This window comes from Conger conger, chromosome 1, assembly GCF_963514075.1.
Source record: "Conger conger chromosome 1, fConCon1.1, whole genome shotgun sequence".
NCBI classification, from domain to species: Eukaryota; Metazoa; Chordata; class Actinopteri; order Anguilliformes; family Congridae; genus Conger; species Conger conger.
The window spans coordinates 2,111,245-2,133,922 of NC_083760.1; the positions used below are offsets into that span (position 1 = coordinate 2,111,245).

Below are 22,678 nucleotides of genomic sequence, written 5' to 3' on the forward strand. Positions count from 1 at the left end.
GAACTCCTAAATGACCTATTGTACCTTTAAGGTCTTTCTTCACCCTCGTATTCCCATTGACCCCTCTCCTGTGGAATGACTTACCCGGTGAGATTCAGGGAGCACTTTGCATCTTTAAATCTAGGCTCAAAACAGATTTTTCACCCACCCTATTATGAGCAGTCAAACAGGTTGTTATGGGTCCACAGATCGGAGTAGCTTGGGTTCCGTTAACTGGTTTGTTATTTATTATTTATCTGTACTTACGTAATCGTATAAAATGTGGGCTGGAATGACTATTCTGTGTGACTATAATGACACCTGGTGGCAGTTACAGGAATTACAGTTTAAAATGGCCGGAGAGCGACAGAAAAACACACAGGAAGGGTGTGAAGATGGCGTGCATCACTATCACATTCTCGGCCGGTTTAAGGGATCAGGGATCTCCACAGGAACCAAGACTGAATTCAGGTTTCACACGTAATAGACCAGGGCTTCAAAACTCCAGTCCCGCAGAGCCCCAGTGTCTGCTTGGTTTCGCTGCGTTTCAGCAAATGCATAAAATATAGGCCTCTGTCCCCTGGTGCTTTAATTATCATTTAAAAATACTTAAGTTTCTGCCCATAGAAAATGTTCCTTGTAAAGAGCAATCGGGTGTAGTCTGTCATTGGTTAATTTTAGTATTTAGTATTACTGGCGTCCTCTGCAGGCTAAATAACGTGTTTACAACCCGGATTAACAAGGAGTAAATGGAGCATATATACTTATACTGTACATGTCTATGGGTTTGAAAGAGTTGGGCTGCACAATGAAGTAATGTGACATTTTTGTACTCCTGCGAAGTACAGGTACTAGAGATGACGGAAAACTTATATTCAAAATTAAGGATCAGAAATTAACACTGAAGTAACAATGGAACTGTACTCCTGAAATCTGCACTTGCGGCAAACCCCGGCAAAATCCTAACGTCAGTGTTAGCTATTGAACTGTTAACGTTCACTGAAACAGTGGCTAAAGCTGGCAAGCTTGTTAGCTACCATAATGGCTGATTTTTTAATTAGGCTACTTTTAAAACGTGGCTAAAACCGAACGTCATATTCTTTAAAATAAATAGCAAATAACCACACTAGTGACTTTTAGTTTTATTTCATTGTTGTAATTACATGTTGTACATATAATTTAATAGTCACGGTTTCGCTTGGCATTTTGGCCGGGTTTAAGGTTCGCTAACTAGCTTGCTAGCTTCCAACCAGTAACGTTAGCTACCTGCTGTCGACGGAGGGAGCTAATGTGGCACCGATATTAGGACCAGTATGAAATTGCGAGACAGAATGCTTGTGAGACCTGTAACTACGCGAGGCTGGATGGTCCAGCAGTGTGTCTCCCGCAAAGTTTAAATTAAACTAAACAGCGCCTACGGCTATCGTGGTACCCGGCTTCAGTAGCCAACCTGTGCTTGTCTCTGCTAGCGATAGCTAACGTAACTCACGTCCGTTTGTTTATTGAAGTTACCTTCGAACCTGGGGGATACGAGAGTGAATTTGAAGCGAGAGAAGTAAAGGGACCACCTAGCGTGTCGTAGGTTCAGACGTTTGACCGTCCGTATATACTCCAGGTTTAGGCGATCCGTCAGCACAATGAAAGGCTCTTTGGCCCCCCCCCAGCCAATGTCTCCACTCCCAGAGGTTGTTTAAGCAGTTTAGGCCCGGCTCCAAGTGGTTCAAAATTTAGCTGCTCGGCTTTTAACCATGAACAAATAAGATATCATACATTATCCTAATTCTAACTATATTACACATGTTACCAGTCGCTTGAGTCAAAATCGTATTCATTACTTACCCTCAGATACATCATTATTAGCCATTCCAGAGTCAAGGCTGAAGAAAAAGGGTGATCGTGCCATTTCAGTTACAGCCACTAGACTCTCGAACGGTCTCCCTCTGGTCATTAGCTGAGTCAGTTTCTTCTTTTATGACTAATCTGAGCACCCATTAAGCTTTTAATGGATTTGACTTTGTTTTATTTGATTTTTAATCTATAGATTAGCCTTTATTGGATTTTAATTAGGCTTTTCTTATTGTGTGCCTCTCCTGTGGAACAAATTGTCTGCTCATGTTCTGGGTGCAGACACTGTCAGGCTTACAACATATCCTTGTAGTCTATCCTATAGTTGAGGTGCAGGAGTGGGTGGCTTGCATAAGCTCTAGAGTCTCTGGTGGATGTAGCATTCAGTGCTGTCACAGGATTATTGTTGGTAGTGCTGTGTTAAACTGAACCAGTCATGGTCTGGGGGTGACTGTCTCAAGCCTGCCCTCATGGCACAGTGTTTGTTTCCCTGCCACTGCCTCTGTTTCCCTGAGCTATGCTGCCATAGCCTTATTCTGCCTCTGTTTCCCTGAGCCATGCTGCCATAGCCTTATTCTGCCTCTGTTCCCCTGAGCCATGCTGCCATAGCCTTATTCTGCCTCTGTTCCCCTGAGCCATGCTGTCATAGCCTTATTCTGCCTCTGTTTCCCTCAGCTATTCTGCCATAGCCTTATTCTGCCTCTGTTCCCCTTAGCCATGCTGCCATAGCCTTATTCTGCCTCTGTTCCCCTTAGCCATGCTGCCATAGCCTTATTCTGCCTCTGTTCCCCTTAGCCATTCTGCCATAGCCTTATTCTGCCTCTGTTCCCCTTAGCCATGCTGCCATACCCTTATTCTGCCTCTGTTCCCCTTAGCCATGCTGTCATAGCCTTATTCTGCCTCTGTTCCCCTTTGCCATGCTGCCATACCCTTATTCTGCCTCTGTATCCCTGAGCCATGCTGCTATAGCCTTATTCTGCCTCTGTTCCCCTTAGCCATGCTGCCATACCCTTATTCTGCCTCTGTTCCCCTTAGCCATGCTGCCATACCCTTATTCTGCCTCTGTTCCCCTTAGCCATGCTGTCATAGCCTTATTCTGCCTCTGTTCCCCTTTGCCATGCTGCCATACCCTTATTCTGCCTCTGTATCCCTGAGCCATGCTGCTATAGCCTTATTCTGCCTCTGTTCCCCTTTGCCATGCTGCCATACCCTTATTCTGCCTCTGTTCCCCTTAGCCAAGCTGCCATAGCCTTATTCTGCCTCTGTTCCCCTTAGCCATGCTGCCATAGCCTTATTCTGCCTCTGTTCCCCTTAGCCATGCTGCCATACCCTTATTCTGCCTCTGTTCCCCTTTGCCATGCTGCCATACCCTTATTCTGCCTCTGTATCCCTGAGCTATGCTGCCATAGCCTTATTCTGCCTCTGTTCCCCTGAGCCATGCTGCCATACCCTTATTCTGCCTCTGTTCCCCTTAGCCATGCTGCCATAGCCTTATTCTGCCTCTGTTCCCCTTAGCCATGCTGCCATACCCTTATTCTGCCTCTGTTCCCCTTAGCCATGCTGTCATAGCCTTATTCTGCCTCTGTTCCCCTTTGCCATGCTGCCATACCCTTATTCTGCCTCTGTATCCCTGAGCCATGCTGCTATAGCCTTATTCTGCCTCTGTTCCCCTTTGCCATGCTGCCATACCCTTATTCTGCCTCTGTTCCCCTTAGCAAAGCTGCCATAGCCTTATTCTGCCTCTGTTCCCCTTTGCCATGCTGCCATACCCTTATTCTGCCTCTGTATCCCTGAGCCATGCTGCCATAGCCTTATTCTGCCTCTGTTCCCCTTAGCCATGCTGCCATACCCTTATTCTGCCTCTGTATCCCTGAGCTATGCTGCCATAGCCTTATTCTGCCTCTGTTCCCCTTAGCCATGCTGCCATAGCCTTATTCTGCCTCTGTTCCCCTGAGCCATGCTGCCATAGCCTTATTCTGCCTCTGTTCCCCTTAGCCATGCTGCCATAGCCTTATTCTGCCTCTGTTTCCCTGAGCCATGCTGCCATAGCCTTATTCTGCCTCTGTTTCCCTCAGCTATGCTGCCATACCCTTATTCTGCCTCTGTATCCCTGAGCTATGCTGCCATAGCCTTATTCTGCCTCTGTTCCCCTGAGCTATGCTGCCATAGCCTTATTCTGCCTCTGTTTCCCGCAGCTATGCTGCCATAGTCTTATTCTGCCAGGGTTCTCCTTCCCGTACGTACCTCTCTCTCCTACTGTGATTGATAAATTACCTGAACCCCCTAACAATGTTACTTTCCTCTGCTCCCCACTCCCTGCACCTGCCCAGAGCTCTAGCCCACCTTTACCTCTGCTTGGACTTTTAATTAATTTGGAATTCATTCGGATGCACTAATTCATCTGTTTATTTTTACAACCATTTTTCCAAAAATACGATGTCAACTTGGGGCAGATGGGTTCCCCCTCTGAGTCAGGTTCTGCTTAAGGTTTCTTCCTGTCAGCCAGCTTTGTGACAAAGCCCCTTTGTTAAAAGCACTATGCAAATAAAAATTGATTGATTTTGGGGACACTTCAGGACATCCATCCATCCATCCATTATCTGAACCCGCTTATCCTGATCAGGGTTGCAGGGGGGCTGGAGCCTATCCCAGCATACATTGGGTGAAAGGCAGGAATACACCCTGGACAGGTCGCCAGTCTATCGCAGGGCACACACACCATTCACTCACTCATACCTACGGGCAATTTAGACTCTCCAATCAGCCTAACCTGCATGTCTTTGGACTGTGGGAGGAAACCCACGCAGACACTGGGAGAACATGCAAACTCCGCACAGAGAGGCCCCGGCCGACGTGGATTCGAACCCAGGACCTCCTGTGAGGCGGCAGTGCTACCCACTGCACCATCCGTGCCGCCCACTTCAGGACAGTGTTTGGGAAATCTAATGTCTAGACTTCTCTTCTTTAAAGTCTTAAACCATGCATGTGCAGTAAATCGTTTTTGAGATATTTACAGCTTTATAGGACTAGCACAAAACAGTTAGATATAATTGCCCTCTTGGGGGGCAAAGTGGAAACGGTTAATCATCTTAATGCAAAAGTGTTGAAGTAAATGGGAAATTTATTATTGAACAAACTGCAGCAAAAAACCCTGAACACATTGCGTCAGTAGTCCTATCTGTCTTGTCAGTTAGAAGCCAAATTTATATTTGAAAGAGTTTCAGTGTATGCATCAGAAATAAATAATAGCCTAAGTAGGCTGGCTTATAGCCTCTGGTTTGGTAAATAGTCTCAGTCAGTCACAATTAAAGCAGAAAATGTTCAAGCAAGTAATTTCTTCATTTTCTCTTAACTTTTTGCACCAGATTTATACCAGATGAATTCCTGCCTGGCTTGGAACACATGTTGGCTAGCAGACACAACAGCGACTGGTCTCAGGCATGTTTTGTCTCACAGAAACAGAAAAGGCAGCCCCATATCTGCTCGTAGGTGTACCCTTTGGAACGCCCACTCATTCCACTTCTGGCCCAGAGTGAAGGCTTTTAAATACCGCAGAATGGGAGGCACGCCCAAAAAACCGGAAACTGATTAATCAACCCCCACTCATTCCGCTTCTGGTGCATGCCAAAAACAAAAGGTTACTTCACAATTCAAGCAGCAGTGCAAGTTTGACTTGCAAGTGTAGCATTATGCAAGTGAAGTATTGTGCATGAGAGGTGTTGGAAACACGGACCATTACCACAACAGTTTGATATAAAGCATTAACAAAATATTAGTCTGAAGTTTTGGCAGAAAACTGATTGTCCCTGCGAGGAAGCTAAGACTTGGTCATATTTTCCAGCAGGACAACAACTCCAAAGATACATCACTATCCACACAGAAATGATGAAGTGAAAACAACATATAAAGTAATGAACCAGGAGTGCCAATAATTGTGAAATCAGTTTTTTTGGGGAAACACATTTTTTTATTTGAATAATGTAAGACTTTTGTTGATTCCATTGAATCATTAATAATACTTTACACTTGTTGGAAAACATTAACAGATAATGTTAATGTAAATAACATTGTATTATTGTATTATTTGTTCGTTTGCAGTGTTTGTGTATGTACTGTAGGAAGCCACTGTTTACACTTCCTTACATTAACGGGGGCTTGTGAGTTATGTATTGAAACACACAAAGCTGGGACTGTGTTCACATAGTGCAGCTTTCAGAGGCCTGTATGTAATAGCAGACTGCTGAACTCAAACAACCCCACTGTGGCACACAGATCATTGTGAACAATACAGTAAACAGAGCGCTGTAATACAATTCAGATTTTTGCTGCTGTTGTTGCCTATCCACTTTGAGGTTTGACGCATTGTGTGTTCAGAGATGCTCTTCATCATACCACTATTGTAATGCATGGTTATTTGCGTTACTGTCACATTCATGTCAGCTACATTTTATGCTATATGAATATATTATTATTATTATTATTATTATTATTATTATTATTATTATGACTGAATGAAGTGCTCAGTGATTTAACCCTGGGGACCCAATCAGCACACACAACATGTAAGTCAATGCTTTAAATGATATGTTTATTTGACGCGCTACAAAGAAAATCAATCAATAAACGGACTTAGAGAAAGAACAGGAGTGCAAGTGTTCAGCAAGTGTTGCGTACATGAAAAGCAGGAAATAAAACTTGATCCCAAAATTGATTTCTTTACCCAATTTCTTACATACTACACCGGGCTAAAGTGACCAGCCTTAAATGTGGTATCAGCCACAAAAGTTAGCAGGAGGAAGCAAAGCATTCACTTCCACTTCACAGAGATGAAGGTAGTTCTTTCCTGGAAGATGCACCGTCACATAGCGTCCCACCATTAGCCCGGGACAGGGAAAGGTTTTAGTCTCTCCTGCTCTCATAGTTTCAATCTTGCTGCACCTGCAAGAGGGAACAGAACAAAGTTGCTAAGTGGCTCATTGACTTTGGTCTTATTTTGAATAATAATTGTCGAATTATTAATAGTCCTAACTATGAATATGATGCTGCCTCAGTTACAGTAGCAAGCGTGTGATGAGGGGGAAGCTTATCATGCGGATGGGCTGGTAATGGAAATGATCTGTCAGTGTGGGCCGGTCTGTACTCTGGTCTGTACTGCAGAGTTAAAGTGTGGGCAGGTCTGTCCTCTGGTCTGTACTGCAGAGTTAAAGTGTGGGCAGGTCTGTACTCTGGTCTGTACTGCAGAGTTAAAGTGTGGGCAGGTCTGTACTCTGGTCTGTACTGCAGAGTTAAAGTGTGGGCAGGTCTGTACTCTGGTCTGTACTGCAGAGTTAAAGTGTGGGCAGGTCTGTACTCTGGTCTGTACTGCAGAGTTAAAGTGTGGGCAGGTCTGTCCTCTGGTCTGTACTGCAGAGTTAAAGTGTGGGCAGGTCTGTACTCTGGTCTGTACTGCAGAGTTAAAGTGTGGGCAGGTCTGTCCTCTGGTCTGTACTGCAGAGTTAAAGTGTGGGCAGGTCTGTACTCTGGTCTGTACTGCAGAGTTAAAGTGTGGGCAGGTCTGTCCTCTGGTCTGTACTGCAGAGTTAAAGTGTGGGCAGGTCTGTACTCTGGTCTGTACTGCAGAGTTAAAGTGTGGGCAGGTCTGTACTCTGTGCTGTTGGCAGCACTCTCTCTCTCTCTGAAGGACATACTTATCTGCTCTGCCCCAAATAGAAAGAGGGCATTGCAGAGGTGAGACAGACATTATGAAGATGACCAGGCATTTCAAAAAAGTGTTTGTGAATATGAGGCTCTGCGTGTAAAGATGGCTACTGACCGTGCATTATTGATGCCGTTGTTCTCCAGGGAGTCACCGATGAGGATCTGAGTTCCATTGATCCTGTCTCCACAGCAGTCTCCTCTGTTGGTGATGGTGACAGAGGTGATTAAGTAGGACCTCAGCAGGTCCACCCTCCACCAGGAGTTGTGGCCGATTGAGGTGTGGGCACAGGACCCATGGTGGAAATCAGGATCTCGGTTTCCATCAATGGCATTGGCTGCCAGGCTGAACACTACCTCAAAGCCTGGTAGAAGCCCTGATTGAGTGGCCTTGCCGCGTAAAGCCACGTTCTCTGCAGGGGGAAATGAACACAACTGAGCCAACATGGCTGTAAAATGCTGTTACTTTATTAGCACCCTGGACAAACCCTGTGTCCTGTGCAACTGCAGCAGTACTGTGAAATTACCCATCATGCCTTTGGGTGTTCAGCCAAATTCTCCACGGCAGAGGCTGTAAGTCACTTTCATTGGGTTTATGAGTTGGAGGGAAAGGTTTGTCAAGCATAATATGAGTCTGATATATGAAGCTGGCTTTCATGCTTAACTGTTCGGTGAACCAATATCATGAAGTTTAATTCCGCAAGGTAAGATATTTCTTTAGTTCAATTATGTCACAAACAATATTATCTGAATTGAATTGCACTTATAGTTAACTGATGGTAAAAACACTTTGCCTTTGGTCAACATCTCGCTCTGAACATTAATTTCAGATAAATGATCCAAATAGATGTACATGTTAAAGGATAAAGATTGATGAAGGCTTTTTCAGAGAAACACCTGTATGCTTTCATGTACAGGTGGTTTCTATGGCAGTGCATGTGCATGGGGTGAAGTGTACCTTCTGTAAATCCTGGAGGAACTGAGCCTGGCTTGACAGCTGAAAGTGCCAAGATCTGAACAAGTAAGATTATCACCTTCATCCTGGAAAAGAGGGGAGAGATTGTAGAGCAGAGATCAACCAAGCCAGTACATTTTGGAATTATTCTGGGGAAAATGTACATCTTAAAACAAATATTGAGTTGACGTGGTTTCACTTAAACTCACCTGTCAGTAAGGTAGCAGGTTCCCAGGTAGATCTAGTCTTTCAAGAGTTTACACTGTGGTTTCTTGCGTTTTTATAAGCCCAGCTGTAACGAAAATGTTCTAGGTTCATAACAAGCAGCGTACATGTGATATATTGATTACAGGCAGTATTTATATATATATATATATATATATATATATATATATATATATATATATATATATATATATCCATCCCATCCATCCATTATCTGAACCCGCTTATCCTGAACAGGGTCGCAGGGGGGCTGGAGCCTATCCCAGCATACATTGGGCGAAAGGCAGGAATACACCCTGGACAGGTCGCCAGTCCAGCGCAGGGCACACACACCATTCACTCACACACTCATACCTACGGGCAATTTAGACTCTCCAATCAGCCTAACGTGCATGTCTTTGGACTGTGGGAGGAAACCGGAGTACCCGGAGGAAACCCACGCAGACACGGGGAGAACATGCAAACTCCGCACAGAGAGGCCCCGGCCGACGGGGATTCGAACCCAGGACCTCCTTGCTGTGAGGCGGCAGTGCTACTCACTGCGCCATCCGTGCCGCCTATATATATATATACAGTATATAATATATATATATATATATAAACCAGGGGGTCAGTCCAACAAGGCAGAGGTACTGATATCCACAACAACCAAAGAAGAATCCAGGGAAGCAGACAGGGGTCAAAACCAGAAATCCAGATAAACAAGGGCAAGGACTCAGGGGCAAGGGCAAGGGCAAGGGCAAGGGCAAGGGTAAGGGTAAGGGCAAGGGCAAGGGCAAGGGCAAGGGCAAGGGCAAGGAAACAAGGAGGCTAGAACTGGGGGAAGGAATAAAGGGCTCGGGACTCAGAAAACAGGACAAGACGAACTAGCAGTGTGCAACTGAAAAGGACAGGTATAAATACACAGGGGAATGAGTCAAACTAGGCCAGGCATGGGAGTGAGGGCGGTCTAACAAATAAACATCAGGTGAGACACATGAAAGGGTAATAGGACAATAACGAGGGGGAAACGAAAACGCGGACTGGATTCACAAAGACACACATGTAATACAAACGGCTCCGGACTAGAGAGTAGACAATTGCAAAGAGTCAGGAGATGCAGAGATACAGAGAGACAGGTGCGAATACTTCGCTGAAACTAAGCAAGTAATCAGTGATAGAATAGGGAGGCGGAGTTACAGAACAGAATTGAAACTGGAGATGCATTAGTAAGGTAGTTAAGTGATTTAAATAAAAAATTCCCAAAACCTTTATTTCTAAGCATACTGAATAATAATAAAATGTTTAGAGAATATATTTAGATGCCCACGAACATGGAACAACTCAGAAATATTCAATCCAAAATATTTTTTTTGTTGTTAAACATCAACCTTTTTTGGCATAAAATCTCAAGAAGTGTTTTTGAAATGTTACGCAGGCGAAAAAATGCTGTGTTGTTTTATGCAAGCCTAACAAATTATACACCGTTGGAAATGTAACGTGATTCGCTAAAATAGTCATCACTTCAATAACATGCCGGTAGTCAGTTCTTTGATGAGCTGAAATTATACTGAATTATCTTACACACGGATGGGGGTAACAAATTTCTCTGCAACTATGTTACATTTTTCCTGTGCGACATGGCTCAGGCAGTAAGAGCAGTCGTCTGGCAGTCGGAGGGTTGCCGGTTCGATCCCCCGCCTGGGCTGTGTCGAAGTGTCCCTGAGCAAGACACCTAACCCCCAAATGCTCCTGACGAGCTGGTCGGGGCCTTGTATGGCAGCCAATCACCGTCGGTGTGTGTGTGAGTGTGTGCATGAATGGGTGAATGGAGAAACATCAATTGTACAGCACTTTGGATAAAGGCGCTATATAAATGCCTGCCAGTGACAAATGGACGGTTGTAGTTGGGCATGTTTGTGAGAGCCAATACAATGGATAAACTAACTATATAACATTATTACCACTACTAAACACTGCACACCCTGTTTCCATCAGATACCCATGAAACCTGGGAATGTCATTTAAACTAAACTCGGAGCAGTGCAAGATAGTACACTGGATGATTTTTCCAAACCTGCATAAATTCATATCACATTAATAACTTGAAAATCCAGATCGAACGGAAGCCCCATAAATGACACATATGAGAAAGCTTACCTTGATCTCAGCAGAGACTCTGATATCGATGTGTGGTCTGTGCTCATTATATAGGCGATATGTTGACCCATTGTGTATCTAAGCTTCGGCAGATAGATATAATATTTGTTCAGTTGAGCTTTGACTATGCATTATTCTTCAGAAAAGTAACCCGAGACAGGAGATCCGGGCTGGGAGCTGGTGAATGAGTTTATTATTTTGAGCCTTTAATCCAACCCTTACACAACCTGTGGCAAGGAGATATTTGTTTAAGTCTTCAATTGCACTTTGAGTTTATGCAAATTCAGACAAATAACAGGACATTTTTTGCATTAGAAATTGTGATTCATGGTGGTCCCTATGTTTAGGTAAAATGGACTGCCTTGAAACCCTCTTGATCAAGAGTTACCATGGTTAAATGGTACCATTTGATTTATGACCATTTGAATGTGTTATTTTGGTTGTAGGGGGCATTTTTCTAACAAAGATAACTTTTGACCAATAACACCTGTAAGGGTAATTTTCTTAATTGATTCTTAATTGACAAGGTGTGTTAACATAAAGACAATTACATGATTACAAATAACCTTTTAGTGATAATCCTTATTACTATTAGACCACTTTCTGAATTAAGTGCTTACTATGAGTCTTTCTCTGTCTCTCTCCAGCAGACAGACAGCCTTTGACCTTAAGGTCTCTGCTTCTCAGCTAGCACATTCTGGTCTTACAGCAAGGTCAACAAGGGGTATTCAGAAGACAAATTACTGATAAATGTTCGTGGCCAGCTTCATGTCTTTTTGTTTTGGTAAAGCCCCCCCTTCTGGAAAAGTGTGTATAAGAGTCGTATTATGTCTGATTCAAATCAGAAAGCCGGTAAGCTTTCTCACTTTCTGTCATTTCTTTGCAAATAAATACGAAAGTTAAACTCAAGTATAGCTATTAATGTTTTTTACTGGATCTGTTTCATCGGACAATTCTCACCTGTGATATCTTATTTGTGCATTTTTCCCTGCACACACCACATATACTATGGTTCATAATGTATAAAACAAAAATCCACAGACAATTTATTATAGGAATATTAGTTCTGATATTAGTCCTTAATAGTCAGCTAATGTAATGAACAAGAACAAGAGACAATTGATACCTGATTGTGTAGGCTGCAGTTCCTTCATTTTTGGCAAAACATAATAACATAGCAGCATTTTTTACTCATCTGTCCATATAACATAATCCAAAAAGGCCTGGGGATCATCCAGGCACTCTGTTTGCGAATGTGAACTGAGCATTTAGGTTTCTTTCGGTCTTTTGCTTCTCTCCCATGAAGACCATTTTGCCCAGTCTATTTCTAATTGTGGAGTCAAGAACACTGGCCTTAGCTGAGGCTACAGAGGCCTGCAGGTCTTTGCATGTTCTTCTGGGATCTTGTGTGACTTCCTGGATGAGTCATCGCTGGGTCCATTTGTCTGGCCAGCCACTTGCCACAGATAATGACTCTCACCAGGAAGTTCACTGGACAAAGACGTTCAACATACAGCACACCAACCAGGACAAACAGAGAATGTTTGCCTCTGAAACATTCTGAAGAATTGACATGCCCCCATCTCAGATGGCATCACATGCCATATCTATCAGGTGATCTCCCTTTATTCAAGGTGTGAATCCACCTGCCAAATGCCAATAATGTAACTGTATACTTCCTCCAATGAAAACCAGATCACCTAGCATAGAAGCATTTGCCAAAATGATGCATAAGGTCATATATCACAGAAGACCTTGCTAATGACAATTCTACATACATCACCTGTAGAAATGTTGGTGTTATTTGTAAACTGGTAATCTCGATTGGTAACTTGTCCTGTAGCCGTGTGGACAACGATTCAAAGTTTTCAGCTGGAATGACAGAGTGGAATAATAAGGCTTGAAAAGACTGAAAACTCTGCCGTACAGACCGGAGTACAGACCTGCCCACACTTTAACTCTGCAGTACAGACCAGAGTACAGACATTGACTGAAAAGTTAAACATTTGAATATACAGGGTGGCCTCTCCCAGGGTGACTCAACCATTGCATTACATTACATGGCATTTAGCAGATGCTCTTATCCAGCGCGACGTACAACGAAGTGCAAATCAAACACAACTGTGAAGAGGACCTGAGAGGACAGTACAGTTCCGAGTCCAAGTGTAAACATACAGATAATCAGAACCCTTGAAGTGTACAATCAACTTCCAAACTAGCATACCACAGTTGGCAGCCAGAATACAACAATACAACAGCCAATAAAAAACAACAATATCTATACAAGTAACAATATCTATACAATCTATACATAAATGCCATGACAGTCTAAGGCTAATCATGGTGGTGAGTTAGGGAGGGAGGGCGGCCTTTAGCGTAGTGGTTAAAGTACATGACTGGGACCGCAAGGTTGGTGGTTCTAATCCCAGTGTAGCCACAATAAGATCCGCAGAGCCTTTGGCCATTGAGCAAGGCCCTTAACCCTGCATTGCTCCAGGGGAGGATTGTCTCCTGCTTAGTCTAATCAACTGTACGCCGCTCTGGATAAGACCCAAAATGCCAATAATGTAATATACTGTATTCCAGCACATGGCACAATAGTGTGTAAGAAAGAAGTTGAAATTGTACAATTCTGGGCTGTAACATGAAGTAGGGATGTCTGTGGCTCAGTGGCTGTAGAACAGTTTAGCAGCAGCAAATATAGAGCTTGTGAATAGCATCACTGACTCCCCTGAATGAGTTCAGAAATAAATATCAAAGAACAGTGTCGTATCACATTAAAAACAAAAAGGTATGCAATTTATCACAACATTTCCTTAATAACGTTACATATTCACCTCACACAGGTTGCATGTGTTGTGGCTTTCTATTTCTCCATTCCCTATATAAAGGCAATGTGAGTGTCATTAATGATTACTAAATGTGCTATAAATCCTTTTGGCAGGCCTGCCACTCCCCACAGATAATGACTCTCACCAGGAAGTTTACTGAACAAGGCAGCATCAGTACACCAAAAAGGACTCAGCCAACACAAACGGAGAATGTTTGCCATCACATGTCATGTCTATCTGGTGACCTCCCTTTATTTATGGTGTCCAAGGTGTGAATCCAACGGTATACTTCCTCCAGTGAAACCGGATCACCTAGCTTTGCAGCAGCAGCGAGAGGCCAGAGAAGCATTTGCTGAAATGATGCATAAGGCAGTATATCACAGATGACCTTGCCGATGACCATTGTGGAATGTGAACAGAGAATGTGGAATGAGGGTAAAGCTAGAAAAAAATATGGTGCAGAAAGATCTTCAAAGAAGGACTTGAAAATGAAAATGGACTATTTATATATTTATTAATTTCCTGAAAAGATAGTCTTGCAGTTCTCTAACTCTCTTCAAAAAGCACAGCACTGTTATTTTACTAAATGTGTGCATATACCCAGGCTTTTCTCAAATGTTTTATTGGCTCTAGCCAATTGATTTAATGATACAATTAAACACAATAATATCAGGAATATAGATCAAAAGAGACTGGAAGTTCTGATCACCCGGATGTGACTGCATAAGCCTCTGAAAAGTGGCAGGGGCATTACTCAACCCAAACATCATTCTACTAAACTCATAGAGCCCTGTGGGCTTTGTCAAAGTCACTGGGGTGCGATGGCACCAGCCAGTATCCGCTGGTGAGGTTGGAAAAGAACCTGCCCTTCGAGAGCAGAGTGCAAGACTCTTCTACCGCGGGGCCAGGGGAAGGCATATTTGGAGGTTACACTGTTGAGTTTACGATAATCTATGCAAGATCTTAAAGTGCCATCTTTATTGGGCACTGAGACTATGGGTGATGCCCAAGGGCTGAAGGTCTTGCGGATCACTCCTGCCTCCAACATGCCTTGGATCAATGTACGCACCTCCTGGTAGAGATTTGGTTGGGTTTGTCAGTGGTGCCTGCCCTGTGGAGATTGGGTGAAACACTGCATCGGCCTGTACACAGTCATGGGCAGACATGGAGAACACTTCTTTGTGCTCGCATAGAAAAGCATTTACCTGCTGTGTCTGTTCTGGGGTATGGTCTGCTCCACTCAGGCCCGCTGGGATGTAGACATCACTTGGGGTTTCAGGTCGCACCACCTGTTGCAGCTGGACACTCATGGTGTTCTGTGATTCCAAGATCAAGTCCACCCTCTCTGAGAAAAACATCAGTAGACATAATGTTAGCATAGCCACGTGGCTCAGCAGGGAGAACAACGTTAGACTAGTGAAGTTGGGAGTGAGCTGTTGTTTCTGGGTTTAAAGGCGCAGTATTGGTAATGTCACAGCATAAAAGTTAAACCGTGAATGTTATAAAATATGGTGCTAATAGTAGTAATAGCTGGATTATTGTTATTATTTCATTTTCTTGTTTTACTGAAATGGCTATGTCAGGATATGCGCATAGAGATTAATATCGGCTGAATGAAACTAATGACAGTATAAGCAACTGTGGTTTAGTTTCGTATAATAGTATATATTTAGCATTTTCCTAACAAAGATTACTTTTGACCAATAACACCACAGATATTACTATGGTTCATAATGTATAAAACAAAAATCCACAAGCAATTTATTATAGGAACATTAGTTCTAATATTAGTCCTTAATAGTCAGCTAATATAATGAACAAGAACAAGGGACAATTGATACCTGATTGTGTAGGCTGCAGTTCCTTCATTTTTGGCAAAACATAATAACATAGCAGCATTTGTGACTCATCTGTCCATAGAACATAATCCAAAAAGGCCTGGGGTTTGAAACTCAGGACTTTTCTTTGGAGTGTAATAATGTGCTGGAGACCATTTCCACTTCTGACCAGAGTCTTGGGGTGTGAGTTGACCCCTTTAAGATCCAGTCATTATTTAAACGATTATGCATAAAGAAATCCTCAGGCCCAGACGGCATCTCTGCCTTTCTTCTGAAAACCTGTGCAGAAGAACTCACTCCAGCATGGTGTCCCATCTTCCAGAGGTCAGTGGACTCACATATTGTCCCTGCATTCTGGAAGAGATCTATAATTGTTCCAGTCCCAAAGAAACCTTGCCCAACTGAAAATAATGACTATAGACCTGTGGCTTTAACTAGTATTGTTATGAAATGCTTTGAAAGGTATATGGTATCTGTGTTGAAGGAGGAGGTGAAAGATCAACTAGACCCATTCCAGTTTGCCTATCGGCAGGGGTGGGGCACAGACGATGCCATTAACAGCATCACCCACTTTGTTATTAAACACTTAGAAGACCCCAAGTCATACTCACATTTACTATTTGTTGACTTCAGCTCCGCCTTTAACACGATGCAGACACATCTACTGGTCACGAAACTGAAACATATGAGTGTTAACCCCTTTGTAATTAAATGGTTTTTTTTCTTTCTTAACCAATCGAATTCAGCAAGTCAGAGTCAACAACACCCTTTCGGGAGCTAAATCGATGAGTACAGGTGCCCCTCAGGGCTGTGTCAGTTCACCGGTTCTTTTCACATTATACACAAATGACTGCAGGAACAGCTGCCCCAGGAATCTTATTTTTAAATTCTCAGACGATACTGCTATCCTTAGCCTGCTGCACAAGGACACACGTCCCACAGCTTACTTTGATGAGATAGAGAAGTTTGTGCATTGGTGTGACACTAATCACCTCATCCTTAATGTGAGGAAGACTCAGGAGATGATCTTAGACCCCAAGCTAGTGGGGGAGCATAGTTCTGTAGTGATTCATAATGAACCAATTACTCAGGTCTGCTCATACAAGTATCTGGGTGTTCATTTAGACAACACATTCAGCTGGAATACACATTTGGAGAGTCTGTGCTCACGTCTCCAGCAGAGACTCTACTTTCTTCGTAGACTTAGAGTACATGGCGTAGACAACAGGATTATGTTTATTTTTTATCAAGCTGTGCTAGAGAGCATGGTCAGGTATGGGATGTCAGCATGGTATGGCAACCTGACAGTAAAATTAAAATCTAAGCTGATGCGTCTAGTACAGACTGCCATGAAGGTCATGGGGAGGAAGGAACAGTCTGTCTCTAGTCAGACGCAGAGAATACTGTCTGACCCATCCCATGTCCTCCATAGTGAATATGAGCTCTTGCCTCAGGCAGACGGTATAAGGTACCTAGATGGAAGCTTAACCGGTTAAGATATTTGTTTGTGCCTACTTCCATCAGATTTTTAAATACTGTATAGTTTGTCAGATTGTGTCATGTGTGTTTGTTAGATAGTGTCATGTGTATTCAAGAGATGGTGCAATATATGGGATGGTGCAATATAAGGATTGGTGCAATATATGGGATGGTGCAATATATTGCAATATAAGGGATGGTGCAATATATGGGATGGTGCAATATAAGGGATGGTATGTGTACTTTTTGTAATGTGTTGTCTGTTATCTTCTTTGTAGAGCCATTGATAAGCTGTATGTAGCCATGAGTCCAAGACAAATTTCCCTAAGGGGCTTTAATAAAGTGTATCGTATCGTACCTCTTTGTGCTCGCATAGAAAAGCATTTACCTGCTGTGTCTGTTCTGGGGTATGGTCTGCTCCACTCAGGCCTGCTGGGATGTAGACATCACTTGGGGTTTCAGGTCGCACAACCTGTTGCAGCTGGACATTATTTTCATGTGTTGTTGCAGAATACAATAAAATATGAGCACCTGGATATCACAAAGTGTCATTATTCAAGTGTGCAGGCAACCTTTTGATGCCGTTTCAGGTATACTGGCGCTGTACCCAGAGTGTTCAGCCTCTCTGGCACCCTACCACCATCAGTGTTGACCACAGCCCTGGCCACTAGTCAGGAACAGTCTTGCTTGGCTTAATCAGACAATGGCTCCACCAGGTCCAAGTACAAGTGTCCTCCAGCACCCCCCCAAACCCTTCCCATGAATACTACTTCCTGCTTAGGTGGGGCAATAATATTGTACAGTGCACACACATACCCCACTTCACCATCTGATTGGGTAAACCTGGAGGCAGGCAGATAGCCAGCGCTTCTCTGCACGCTTGCTGGCCCACTGGGTTGGCATGGAGGGCTAGTCCGGTCTTTAACGTGTCATCCTCCAGCTGCCTCGGATAATATTCTCTCCCAAGAGGCCTGGTGTCTGTAGGAGACAATGATCTTTCACAATAATAATGCCACATTTTGGAAGTAGAGTGGTGCCAGTGCCAAGATTTACCTCCATACAGCCAACACAAGGATCCTGTTGCCCATCGGCTGCCTTTAGCCTCAGCCAACACAAGGATCCTGTTGCCCATCGGCTGCCTTTAGCCTCAGCCAACACAAGGAGCCTGTTGGCCATCGGCTGCCTTTAGCCTCAGCCAAGCGGAGGGGCCTTGGAGGCCGGCTCCCAGCTCACCAAATAATTGACGGAATGTGCTTTGTTTGAGCATGGAGACTTGTGAGCCTGTATGAAGGATAAAGGGACTATCTTCTCCTGACATCATTACCTTGACAACTGGCCAGTCTCCACTGAGGCCTCTCTGCACACATTGTAAAAGGTCGGCGTTTATATAGCACCTTTATCCAAAGCGCTGTACAACTGATGATCCTCATTCACACACACACACTCACACAACAACAGCGATTGGCTGCCATGCAAGGCACCGACCAGCTCATCAGGAGCATTTTAGTGTTAGGTGACTTCCTTAGGGACACTTCGACACACCTAGGGTGGGATGGAACCAGTAACCCTCCGACTGGCAGCCAACAGATCTTAGCCAATGTCGCCTGTCGCCCTCATCTGTGGCCTCTGGCAGAGGGGATTAGTAGTTTAAAGGCGGCTGAGAAGAAGGCTGATTTCTCCGTCGTGGGCAAAAGCGCTGAATGTGTCCAGAGGTTTGACACTGGTTACGAAATTGGCCTTCCTTGCTCATCATACTGGAACTGGTTGACTGAGGGAGGGGGAGGGGTGCTCTGACTAGGCCCCTGATAAACACATCAGCACAAACTTCCTGGGTCATCCTACACCTCACACATTGCACAAATATTTGTCCTCAGTTTCAGATCTGTAGGGAGTGCACTCCCATTCTGGGGTATTTAAGAGGGTACGTTGCACTGGAGACCAAATAACTACCAACGATCTACCTGCGAACCTGCTGCCTTACTGACAGGTGAGTTTACAGACGAGATCTACCTGTGAACCTGCTGCCTTACTGACAGGTGAGGTTACAGAATAGATCTACCTGTGAACCTGCTGCCTTACTGACAGGTGAGTTTACAGACGAGATCTACCTGTGAACCTGCTGCCTTACTGACAGGTGAGTTTACAGACTAGATCTACCTGCAGATCCACCTGAAAAGCTCTCTATTAGCAATCTGACCAAAATTAATGATGAAGCTTTTGAAAGCTTTCAACCATTTAATTGAACATTAGCTGTGGTCAGTTTCACTGTTTATTTCTCTGAGAAAATGTAGCCATGACGCAATGTTGTGTCCTATGTTTATAAATTGCTTAACCCTAAATGGGGTAACCCGTGATCTTCACATTGAATTCATCTCTTTGTAAAAAAATATTTTATATGTTCAAGAGTTATGTTCCTTCAAGGGTCTCATCATTGGTGGTTCATGCTGGCTATCTGGTTACTTAAGCTAAGTTAGCTAGCACACATTACCTTCATAATGCTTTGCATTGGAAGAAAAATCTGTTGTGTCAAATTCATGAATTAAATTGAGGATGCACCACGTAGAACCACATGTCAACTCAATATTTGTTTGAAGATTTGACTTGTGAAATGTACATTTTCCCCAGAATACTTCCAAAATGTACTTGGTCTCTGCTCAATAATCTCTCCCCTCTTTTCCAGGATGAAGGTGATAATCTTACTTGTTCAGATCTTGGCACTTTCAGCCGTCAAGTCAGGCTCAGTTCCTCCAGGATTTACAGAAGGTACACTTCACCCCATGCAAATGCACTGCCATGGAAATTACCTGTACATGAAAGTGTACAGGTGTTTTGCTGAAAAAGTCTTCATCAATCTTTATCCATATCTATTTGGATCAGTTGTCTGAAATTAATGTTCTGAGTGAGATAAAAAAATTGGAGTTTGGAAATGTTGACCAAAGGCAAATGTTTTTACGACTTGAATATAAGTACAATTCAAGTCAGATACTATTGCCACTGACATGATTTAACTGAAGTAATATCAGACCTTGTGGAATTTAACTTCATGTTATTGGTTCACTAAACGTTTAAGCATGAAAGCCAGCTTCACATATCAGACTCATATTATGCCTGACAAACCTTTCCCTCCAACTCATAAACCCAATGAGCCAAAGTGATCCGATGGCCAGTGACTTACAGCCTCTGCCGTGGAGAATTTGGCTGAACACCCAAAGGCATGATGGGTAATTTCACAGTACTGCTGCAGTTGCACAGGACACAGGGTTTGTCCAGGGTGCTAATAAAGTAACAGCATTTTACAGCCATGTTGGCTCAGTTGTGTTCATTTCCCCCTGCAGAGAACGTGGCTTTACGCGGCAAGGCCACTCAATCAGGGCTTCCATCAGGCCCTGGGGCAGTGTTAAGCCTGGCAGCCTATGCCATTGATGGAAACCGAGATTCTGATGCCAGCCATGGATCCTGTGCCCACACCACAATCGGCCCCGACGCCTGGTGGAGGGTGGACCTGCTGAAGTCCTACTTAATCACCTCCGTCACCATCACCACCCGAGGAGACTGCTGTGCAGAAAGGATCGGTGGAGCTCAGATCCTCATCGGCGACTCCCTGGAGAACCACGGCATCAATAATGCACGGTCAGTAGCCATCTTTACACGCAGAGCCTCATATTCACAAACACTTTTTTGAAATGCCTGGTCATCTTCATAATGTCTGTCTCACCTCTGCAATGCCCTCTTTCTATTTGGGGCAGAGCAGATAAGTGTGTCCTTCAGAGAGAGAGAGTGCTGCCAACAGCCCCCTCTGTACAGAGTCCAGACCTGCCCACACTTTAACTCTGCAGTACAGACCAGAGTACAGACCTGCCCACACTTTAACTCTGCAGAACAGACCAGAGTACAGACCTGCTCACACTTTAACTCTGCAGTACAGACCAGAGTACAGACCTGCCCACACTTTAACTCTGCAGTACAGACCAGAGGACAGACCTGCCCACACTTTAACTCTGCAGTACAGACCAGAGGACAGACCTGCCCACACTTTAACTCTGCAGTACAGACCAGAGTACAGACCAGCTCACACTGACAGATCATTTCCATTAACAGCCCAACCGCACGATAAGCTTCCCCCTCATCACACACTAGCTACTGTAACTGAGGAAGCATCATATTCATAGTTAGGACTATTAATAATTTGACAATTATTATTCAAAATAAGCCCCTTAGCAACTTTGTTCTGTTCCCTCTTGCAGGTGCAGCGAGATTGAAACTATGACAGCAGGAGAGACTAAAACCTTTCCCTGTCCCGGGCTAATGCTGGGACGCTACGTGACGGTGCACCTTCCAAGAGAGAACGTCCTTCAGCTCTGTGAAGTGGAAGTGAATGCTTTGCTTCCTCCCACTAACTTTTGTGGCTGATACCACATTTAAAGCTGGTCACTTTAGCCCGGTGTAGTATGTAAGAAATCGGGTAAAGAAATCAATCTTGGGATCAAGTTTTATTTCCTGCTTTTCATGTACGCAACACCTGCTGAAGTTCTACTCCTGTTCTTTCTCTAAGTCGATTTACTGATTGATTTTCTGTGTAGCGCATCAAATAAAATCTCATTTAAAGCATTGACTTACATGTTGTGTGTGCTGATTACACTATTGGGTGCCCAGGGTTAAATCACTGAGCACTTCATTCAGTAGTAATAATAATAATAATAATAATAATAATTTATTTATATCGCATAAAATGTAGCTGACATGAAGGTGACAGTAACGCAAATAACCATGCATTACAATAGTGGTATGCTGAAGAGTATCTCTGAACACACAATGTGTCAAACCTCAAAGTGGATAGGCAAGAACAGCAGCAAAAATCAGAATTGTATTACACTGCTCTGTTTACTGTATTGTTCACAATGATCTGTGTGCCACAGTGGGGATGTTTGAGTTCAGCAGTCTGCTATTACATACAGGCCTATGAAAGCTGCACTATGTGAACACAGTCCCATCTTTGTGTGTGTTTCAATACACAACTCACAAGCCCCCGTTAATGTAAGGAAGTGTATACAGTGGCTTACTACAGTACATACACAACTAACAAATAATACAATAATACAATGTTATTTACATTAACATTATCTGTTAATGTTTTCCAACAAGTGTAAAGTATTATTAATGATTCAATGGAATCAACAAAAGTCTTACATTATTCAAATAAAAAAATGTGTTTCCCCAAAAAAACTGATTTCACAATTATTGGCACTCCTGGTTCATTACTTTATCTGTTGTTTTCACTTAATCATTTCTGTGTGGATAGTGATGTATCTTTGGAGTTGATGTCCTGCTGGAAAATATGACCAAGTCTTAGCTTCCTCGCAGGGACAATCAGATATTCTGCCAAAACTTCAGACTAATATTTTGTTAATGCTTTATATCAAACTGTTGTGGTAATGGTCCGTATTTCCAACACCTCTCATGCACAATACTTCACTTGCTTAACGCTACACTTGCAAGTCAAACTTGCACTGCTGCTTGAATTGTGAAGTAACCTGTTTTTGGCATGCACCAGAAGCGGAATGAGTGGGGGTTGATTAATCAGTTTCAGATTTGTAGGGCGTGCCTCCCATTCTGCGGTATTTAAAAGCCTTTACTCTGGGCCAGAAGTGGAATGAGTGGGGGTTCCAAAGGGTACACCTACGAGCAGATATGGG

General features: G+C 43.5%; 2 protein-coding genes across 2 annotated transcripts; one reads left to right on the forward strand and one right to left on the reverse strand.

Moving 5' to 3' along the window:
- Window positions 1–6,596: 6,596 nt before the first annotated feature.
- Window positions 6,597–10,849, reverse strand: LOC133133761 (fucolectin-1-like). The gene is made up of 5 exons (XM_061249954.1): window positions 10,838–10,849; window positions 8,683–8,765; window positions 8,477–8,559; window positions 7,637–7,931; window positions 6,597–6,762 (listed from the first exon to the last, which is right to left on the reverse strand). Exons 3-5 carry the CDS (start codon window positions 8,556–8,558, stop codon window positions 6,597–6,599), a joined length of 543 nt encoding a protein of 180 aa, XP_061105938.1. The 5' UTR covers window position 8,559; window positions 8,683–8,765; window positions 10,838–10,849.
- Window positions 10,850–19,666: 8,817 nt separating this feature from the next.
- Window positions 19,667–21,562, forward strand: LOC133123818 (fucolectin-1-like). Its single transcript, XM_061234429.1, has 3 exons — window positions 19,667–19,748; window positions 20,321–20,615; window positions 21,230–21,562. Exons 1-3 carry the CDS (start codon window positions 19,667–19,669, stop codon window positions 21,393–21,395), a joined length of 543 nt encoding a protein of 180 aa, XP_061090413.1. The 3' UTR covers window positions 21,396–21,562.
- The last annotated feature ends 1,116 nt before the right edge of the window (window positions 21,563–22,678 follow it).